This window comes from Cebidichthys violaceus, unplaced genomic scaffold (assembly GCF_023349555.1).
Source record: "Cebidichthys violaceus isolate CVI_PGR_0920_01 unplaced genomic scaffold, fCebVio1.0.p SCAF_34, whole genome shotgun sequence".
Taxonomy (NCBI): Eukaryota; Metazoa; Chordata; class Actinopteri; order Perciformes; family Stichaeidae; genus Cebidichthys; species Cebidichthys violaceus.
This window is the reverse complement of record NW_027176528.1, coordinates 2,918,149-2,927,450: the sequence shown is the minus strand read 5'-3', so window position 1 is coordinate 2,927,450 and position 9,302 is coordinate 2,918,149. Positions and strand designations below refer to the sequence as shown.

Sequence of the window (9,302 nt, the reverse complement as noted above, 5' to 3'; positions counted from 1 at the left end):
CAAAGATTGTACAGTAAAATGTCATGAAATTAGACATGGACATAGTAGATGACCTCATGAACAACAATCCAGTGAAAGTGTAATATAACCTTTTATAGATTTGATTTTATAACATGTCAAATATGGTGAAATTATTAATATCAAAATGTCATTTCAGCTGACTTTGCCCTCAATTATCTCAGAGATTGTACAGTAAAATGTCATGAAATTAGACATGGGCATAGTAGAGTACCTCATGAACAACAATGCAGTGAAAGTGTAATATAACCTTTCATAGATTTGATTTTATAACATGTCAAATATGGGGAAATTATTAATATCAAAATGTCATTTCAGCTGACCTGTCAAATATGGGGATATTATGAATATGAATTCCATTTAAGCTTCAATTTAAGATAGTACAGTAGTGTAACTTCAGATTTTATTATTGTTGGATTTCATTTAATGTACAAAATTAGGTTGTTTTTTAACAAATTGGGCAAATGATTGATTAAATATAGGTCTTTTAGGGCTATCAAAGCACCCGTACCGTAGTACCACTAATAGACAAGCATTACATTTCAAACGCCGGCTGACGTGACCGACTTTCCGCGGATGCCGGCTCACTTGACCGCAGTATTTTACCTGGCAAATACTGGCTAACGGAAACCCTGCTACAGCCCTTAATGTAGCAGGGTTAATCTAGTTTAAGGCTAACGTTACTTGCTAACATTAACTTCAAGAAAAGCCTCTGGTTTACTTTAATTTTACTTCTATATGAATACTGGAAAGACTGTAGTATCTAATCAACTCACTTTACATTATTGGCTTTATTCTTACCTTGAAGTTCAGTCCGTTCCGAAGCGGTTCGGTTGACGTTCGGTCCGAAAGTAGAGGTAAACCTTGCTGAGTGGAGTGGCAGACTTTGTGAGTGATGGGCAACGCACCTCGCAGTTGAAATGTAATCACGTGACTACCAACACTTTGCAGAGTAACTACAACAATAAAATGTTTGTTGTGTACATTTACTTAAGAAGATTGGCTGGGATTACGCAGATACAGCTTGTTAAGGAAAATATGCACAACGTCTTGTCATTTAAACACATGCAGATTAAGTCCAGGACTATAATTTTTCTTGTAGAGATAAAAAAAAACATAGATTTTCATTGTTAATATTATATATTTAATTGTGTTACATTTACATCTTCTCATAATCACTTGTATCAGTGCAGTTGAACTAGGTAGTGCGGATAAAAAGTGATTTGATATTTTGCATTGCTTATTTCTTGCCTCAAAAGGTTATCAGAAACACAGTACAGTGTACTTTTCATCTGTAAAATGAGAAAGTTTAAGACCCGGCCCCCATGTTTAAATCAGAGAGCCAAAAAACACCGGCCTGAACAAACACACTATACGACTGCTGTCAAAAAATCTTTGGCTATAAATCGAAAAGTTCCCTTCTGTCACACTTAACAATCAACACTGCCTCCATTAGAAACTGACAATTCACTCATGTGCAATATCAATGAAACTGTTCAATATCAATATTTCCTTTGTACAATAATGTAGATTCAAATGTTGGGTTATATTTATTTGTTTTTATTGATGCTTCTTGTTATTGAGAAATATAATTTGTTGATTGACAGTTTGTTATATTTAATGTTCATTTTATATTCTTGTTTTTTATATTTATTTGTTACATGTTCAAAGTAAATAAATAGATATAAAATTAAATGGTTTTCTCTGTAGTCATATTCATCATATGAATCCCATTAGTTTTAGACTATATGGAAGCAATTGTTAAACCTGTGCAAGATAAGCATATCGTTTGTTTTCATAGACTGCTGAATGGTGCGTCAATTTAAATGTTGCCGCAAGGTATGGTGGGGCGGAATTATCTTGTTTCCTTCAGTAAAGGATGTTCCAGTGCATCCCATGCTAAAAGAGATAAGAAAGGAAACATTGAAGCACCTTTCCTTAACATTGAGAGAATTCGAACAGCCCTCATCATGGCAGCCACTTAGATATCTCAGTTTGGAACCTTCCTAAGCAAAAAGGACTTTTCGACCACAGCCTTTGTTAACAATTTTATAAACACATACTAATGGTACTCATGTTGATGAATATGAATGGACAGTGACAACCATTTATTTTTATTGTCTTCATATTTATTTAATTCAAAATGACCTGGCCCAGCTCCAGCATAAGCTCGGCATGCCGGAAGAAACACATCGGGCCGAGTCCGGTTGCCGACTTGGCTGATACTCAGGATGAATGATGCCCCGGCATCAGGCCAAATACACCGGCCCGATTCCGGCTGCCGGCACTGCCATTATTGGGCCATAATCAAAAATAACCGGGCCTGGCATTGGCCCGAACTCTTCACGCCAGAAGAAACACGTCGGGCCGAGTCTGGTTGCCGATTTGGCTGAGACTCGGAATGAATGACGTCCTGAAATTGGGCCAAATACACCGGCCCGATTCCGGCTGACACTGCCATTATTGGGATTGCAGTGACTTCTGGCTGCTGCTCGCACACATCCACGAACGTACGTAAATTGAGATAAATGATAATATGAGAGAAAATGTGAGAAACTGAGACTTTCAACACGGTATTATCTAAAGATTTCTGCCTTAGAGCTCCCAAATACACACTCTGGGCTCAGAAACACTCAAAACTGCATAAGTTGAGAGAAGACAATAACAAACTTACATCCCTTTACTTTCTAAAGAGATAATTTCTGCCTTTCAAACTTTCAACATTGTAAAGATTAAAAACTGTGATATATGCCTTTTAGCTCCAAAATACACATTTCAGCCTCATAAACACTCAAAAGTGGAGTATGTGAAAGAAGACATTAAAGGAATGATAGATAGTTACTTTATTAATCCCGCAAGGGGACATTAATCCCGCAAGGGGCTACAGCAGCAATTATGGTACAGGTAAATAAAAATAAGAGTAAAAATATTAGATATAAAAATGCACAATATATATAATGAAATAGAATAATATTAAATTAACTAACTAAACAGTAGTGCAAAGATTTAACCAAACAGACAAATAGTGTAGCGGTGTTATAGTCGTGTGAATGATTTGGCCAGAGGTGATTACGCATGGCGTCAGTGGTGGAAGAGCCCTTTGAAGTTGAGGGCTCTGTGTCCATGCAGCTCACCAGGAGGGAAGACAGCAGAGGTGTGGTGTGTGGAGGAGAGGTGAGAGCTGTGAACTAAACCTATTGAAGAAACAGTTTAGCTCATTTTCCCTCTCCAGGTAGACCCCTGGTTGTCTCCCTCCAACCTTGAAGCCAGTTATCAGCTTCATCCCGGTCCACACCTCCCTCATGTTGTTCTGCTGGAGTTTGGCCTCCAGCTTCCTCCTGTAGGAGTCGTTTCACTCCCTGAGCTTTTCCTTCAGGTCGCGCTGAACTCTGAGCTCGTCCCTTTCCCCAGACCTGAAGGCTGCTTTCTTCTTATTAAGAAGAGCTTTCAGGTCACTGGTGATCCATGGCTTGTTGTTGGGGAAGCAGGCTTATACAGTATGGGATGGTGATTTGTTCACAGAATTTAATGTAGTCAGTGATGCAATCCGTCATGCTGTTGATGTCCTCCCCATGTGGTCCACACAGCGCATCCCAGTCCGTCAACTCAAAGCAGTCCTGCAGGACCTCCTGTGTCCACCTACTCACAGTCCTGGTGGTTACAGGCTGCCTCTGCACCAGAGGAACATACTTTGGTGTTAAAAGGACAAAGTTGTGGTCAGACCTACTAAGAGGGGGGGGGGGGGGGGGGGGGAGGGCAGTAGCACTATATGCATCTATGGCAGTAGGTCGAGAGTTGTATTTTTTCGTGTGGGGCAGTTACCATACTGGTGAAAAGCAGGCAGTGCTTTATCCAGTGTGGTGTGGTTAAAGTCTCCAGTAATTGCCAAAAATGCACCAGGATGTTGAATCTGCAGTTTAGACACAGTGGAGTGGATGGTGTCCACTGCTGCCTCTGCGTCAGCTGATGGAGGAAAGCACACAGCGACAACAATGGCAGCTGACAAGCAGAAGGATATGTTAGATGAGAATTTAACACAGCAGACCAGCTAACACAGCAGATGAACTGACAATGAGACAAGCGACACACAGGGTTTAAATACACTGGGCAGGTGCAGGTGATGAGACACAGCAGGGTTCAATCAAGGGCGGGGCAGACAATCACAAAAGCGGGAAACAGAAAAGGGCAAGAACTGAAGTGAACACAAGAAACAACGAGGCAGGGAAAATAAAATGGAAGAAACAACTAAACAAAACCCAAAACCGTGACAAGAAGCACGATTCAGCAGGTTTTAAAAAATGGGGGTCAACTAGACTAGTTTAGTTGACCCTCAATACTTAGTATTGAGTTAGTTAGTTCAGACTAATGAAGGAATTTCAGAAATATAATAATATTTTTTTTTTATTCCTGTTCCTTTCCTTTTGTTTGTTATATTATTTTGTTTTCATTTGTTTGTGAGATTAGACAACACTCCACACTCCAGATTAGTGGGTGGCCGTAATGCATTCGAAAGTGCCGTACAAAACACAGAAAAAGAAAAATACAGACAAGTATGTTCTATTTCATCCTTACTGACCGCCAGAGGCAGTGTTTAACATTGGATATCTTCTGTCTCGCGCATGCGCAGGTCGAGTCTTTATATCAACAAAGTCACCTGTGACCTCGAATGACCCCCGTCGTCTATAAGTTCCGGTGTCATCCTGAGATCAGTCCTTTTTCATCTTCTCGCTACGCAGGCTAGCTACCATGGTAGTAAAAGCTTAAAGCGAAAATTAACTGTCTATGATCAAGACACACTAGAGTTTGTCACGGTAGCCTTGTGACCACCGGTCGGAGTTGCGGATCTTCGCCCTCCAAAGGCTGCGACAAGCTGTCCCTCTTAGGAGGGAACGGCGTGTTTCGCCGTTCGGCCCCGGACTCAGTCTGATACGGGCCACCTAAATCACGAAGACAACAATTGGTGAGATCGATTAACATTGTTTCTATAACCATTGTTCGTTTTTTCCATGGTTGGCAGAACGCTTCCGCTCTAGCTAATCCAATGGCGGCGTGCTAGTGGGAGCGTAGAGTTACGCTGTCGGGCCGCCCTCCACAATTAATGGAGCGCCCCCGGCTAACTTGGTGCTAACTAGACTAAGCTAATACTCGGATGGTGTCCATTGGTTTTGTAAACATTACGGCTATCAAAGTTAGCAGAGTGCTCTCGCTCAGGCTAACTGGTGGGACACCAATAGTTACAGCAACTGTCCGAGTGAAGAGAGTGTCCTCGCTCCCCTCTCACTGTAAAGACTGTTTTTTCTTTGGCCTGTTTCCACAGTGGCAGAGTGCTCTCGCTCAGGCTAACTGGTGGGACACCAATATCTGTAACAACTGTCCGAGTGAAGAGAGTGTCCTCGCTCCCCTCTCGCTATAAGGACTGTTTTTTCTTGGCCTGTTTCCACAGTAGCAGAGTGCTCTCGCTCAGGCTAACTGGTGGGACACCAATATCTGCAGCAAATATCCTAGTGAAGAGAGTGTCCTCGCTCCCCTCTCACTGTAGGGACCGTCCTTTTCTCTTTTTTTCCCCCAGTAGCAGAGTGCTCTCGCTCAGGCTAACTGGTGGGACACCAATATCTGCGACGACTGTCCTCACTCCCCTGCGGCCATGTTTAACTCTCCCGGCTGTAGGACCTGTATGGCTCCTCTTCAGCCGGAGGACGGCCATGACCTCTGCCCCTCTTGCCTTGGCCTCGAGCATCTGAGGGAGGGCCTCTCGGAGAACTCGTGCATGAACTGTGGCATCATGCCTCGAGTAGTAAGGGCTGCTAGGCTCGCCGAGGTGGAACACCTGATGGATGAGGACGACCTCCCCGTCAGGACAGCTGAATCCAGCCCAACCTACCCATTCCAAACGCCGGGCCACAGAAGCCGCAGGGGCTCCCTCCAAGAGGGCTAAGCCCAGCAGGCTGTCTTCTAGAGTGGAATGAAGTCGCTTCTCCTGACCCTCCACCCTAGAGCAGGGGGGTCTGAAGCACCAGATCTATCCACGGCTGAGCTTGGTTCAGAAGAGGACGTTATCTCACTGGCAGCGTCAGCCAATCTCTTTACTGAGTACAGTGAAGAGCGGCCCTCCCATGCTTCGGGGCCTGGCTCCCGTTCTTCAGCTCAGAGTTCTTCAGAGGGGGCAGTCGATAGCACCATGGGGTCTGTCATTCGCATGGCAGTGGCACGCCTGCAGTTAGATACACAGCAGCCTGAACCTCCGCCTGCGAGTGCCTTCTTCAGGGGCGTTCCCGCCCCCACCACCTTCTCTGTTCCTCCCTCCGAAGAATATCTGAGGGAGCTGCATGCATGCTGGAGAGACACCCGGACTCTGTCCCGTCTTACATCGGATGGACGAACCCTGGCTGCCATGCAGGACGCGGCAAAATTTGGCCTTGCCCATATGCCAGCCGTTGAGCCAACTATTGCGGCCCTCATAGTCTCCCCTGAGGAGACCCTGAGGCCCGATGCCAGGTGCCCTCGACCCCAATGTCGGGTCACGGATGACCTGCTATCCAGGGCTTATGACACAGCGGCGCACATGGGCCGTATCGGCAACTCCCTCTCCCACCTCATGCTTGCCCTCTCAGCTTCTCTGCAGCAAGCTACTCTCGACGCTTCCGCCACCAGCCTCAGTGATGCTTCACTGCAGGCGTTTGCGCTCATGTCAAGGGAACTTGGATGTCTGATGTCCACCCTGGTCCAGACTCGCCGCCAGGTTTGGCTAGCGCAGTCTCCCCTGTCGGAGACATGTAGGAGGACCCTCCGTACTGTCCCAGTAGAACCTGGTGAGCTGTTTGGGGCATCTACTATACAGGCGCTTCAGCGGACCGTTGAAGCTAGCCAGACCAGGCAGCAGTTCTCTGGCCTTCGCAGAGACATGCCCGCACCCCGCAGACCTAGGGGTCCCACTTCGGCCCCCCGAGGCCATTCTCAGCCCCCAGCTCACACCAGTAGCCATCACAGGCCTCAGCGTCCCGCTGGGAGGCCGGCTCGCTACCCAGACAACCCTACTTATGTCCCCCCCAGACAACCTCCGAACTTGCGGACTAACAGTCGCCCCCCCCAGAGCCTCCAGAGGCAGGGGAGCCAGGAGATGATGTCTCCAGGCCGGCCGTCGTTTTTTTCTCTCAGCAGCAGATCAGCTACTGGGCAGCTCATGCTTCAGACCCCTGGGTGGTGTCCACCCTAACCCAGGGGTACAAGCTTCAATTCCGACGCCGGCCCCCAGCCTCCAGCCGGGTCAAAATGACCAGCATCACCGACCCGGCAAAATCCCTAGCCCTTTACCAGGAGTTAGTGGCGCTCCTGGTCAAGGGTGCAATCGAGAGGGTGGACCCCCTATCACAACCCGGGGGGTTCTACTCAACTTACTTGCTCGTAAAAAAGAAAGGCGGCGGACTGCGCCCAGTCCTAGACCTGAGGGGACTCAACAAGTTCCTGAAAGTATTACCATTTCACATGCTGAGCACAGCAGACGTCCTTCGGGCTGTTTCCAGGGGAGAGTGGTTCACGTCTGTCGACCTGAAGGATGCCTATTTCCACGTTCCCATTGTACCTCACCACAGGCAGTTTCTGCGTTTCGCCTTTCAAGGCCGTCACTTCCAGTTCAGGGTGCTCCCATTCGGAGTCTCCCTCTCCCCAAGGGTGTTCACAAGGTGCGTTGCTACTGCCCTTTCCCCCCTGCAATCACAGGGCATGAAAATATTGCATACTTGGACGATTGGCTGATCTGTGCACCATCCCGTCTTCAAGCAGCACAGGACACTGCTCGCCTCCTCTCTCACGTGGCCCGGTGGGGCCTCAAGGTGAACATGGAAAAGAGCTCCCTGACCCCTTCCCAGAGCATAACCTTCATTGGTGTGGCCCTGGATGCCGCCACTATGAGTGCCTGCCCGTCACCCCAGCGTGTGGACAACATCCTCCACAGTCTCTCCTCCTTCCGAGGGGGCAGGCGGTTGCCCTACATTCTCTTTCTCCGCCTATTGGACAAACTGACAGCTGCCTCAGCTGTCGTTCCCTTAGGTTTGCTGTCACTGCGCCCGCTGCAGAGATGGCTGAACAGCCTTCACTTGGACGCCAAGTGGCACAGACACAGGGCAACAGTAGTAGGAAAACAGTGCCTACTCGCTCTATCCCCATGGAGGGAGAGAGCATATCTTGCAAACGGTGTCCCCATGGGCTCGGTCCCATTCCGCCGAGAGGTGGTCACAACAGATGCCTGCCTCTCAGGATGGGGTGCAGTGTGGCAGAACAGAGACTGCTCGAGGGCAGTGGTCTGCTCAAGACCTCATGGAGCATGTCAATGTTCTAGAGCTACGGGCTGTGCACCTAGCACTCAAACATTTTCTGCCAAACTTGAGGGGAAAGCATGTGCTTGTCTGGTCGGACAACACCTCTGCTGTGTTCCACATAAACCACAAAGGGGGTACAAGATCCCTAGAGTTACTACGGGTATCCCGTGCCCTTCTGACTTGGGCTGCCCCTCGCCTTACCAGCCTTCAGGCAATGTACCTGCCGGGAGAACGGAACCAGGTCGCAGATTTCCTGTCCCGTCACAAGCCTCCACCGGGGGAGTGGCGGCTTCATCCAGACGTGGTACAGAACATCTGGGGTCTCTTCGGCAGAGCAGAGGTGGATCTCTTTGCCTCGGAGACATCGACCCACTGTCCCCACTGGTTCTCCCTGACGGAGAGGACCAGTCCTCTGGGTCAGGATACCCTGGCTCACACGTGGCCAGAAGAGCTTCTTTACTCTGACTGGCTGCATAGAACCAGTCAGAAGAACTATCCTGAATGCCAGAGCACCATCTACCCGTTTGCAGTACGAAAACAGGTGGAGGCTGTTTTCTAACTGGTGTGCAGTTCGGAACAAGGACCCAGTACAGTGCCCCGTGCCTACTGTACTTGAGTTTCTGCAGTCCCTCCTAGATAAGGGCCGGTCTCCCTCTACCCTGAGGGTATACGTGGCGGCTATTTTGTGGCAACATGCTATGGTCAACAATGACACAGTGGGGAGCCACAGACTGGTGTCCCTCTTCCTAAGAGGGGCTCTGCAATTGCGTCCCCCGAACGCCCCGAGGGCCCCTGCATGGGACCTACATTTGGTATTGGACACCCTATGCTTGCCGCCTTTTGAACCCCTGGCACAGGCGGAGCTGAGATGGCTGGCGACCAAAACGGTTTTTCTATTGCCATCACTTCAGCCAAATGCGTAGGCAAGCTGCATACCCTGTCGGTGAGTGAATCTTGTCTGAAGTGGAA

The 9,302-nt window shown here is 48.1% G+C and overlaps 1 protein-coding gene across 1 annotated transcript; it reads left to right on the top strand.

The window, feature by feature from the left end:
• Positions 1-6,196: 6,196 nt before the first annotated feature.
• LOC137883617 (uncharacterized) lies at positions 6,197-8,892 on the top strand. The gene is given in 4 exon segments (XM_068725165.1): positions 6,197-6,992; positions 7,109-7,744; positions 7,747-8,297; positions 8,299-8,892. Coding segments are annotated over 4 exon segments (2,577 nt in total).
• Positions 8,893-9,302: the final 410 nt, after the last annotated feature.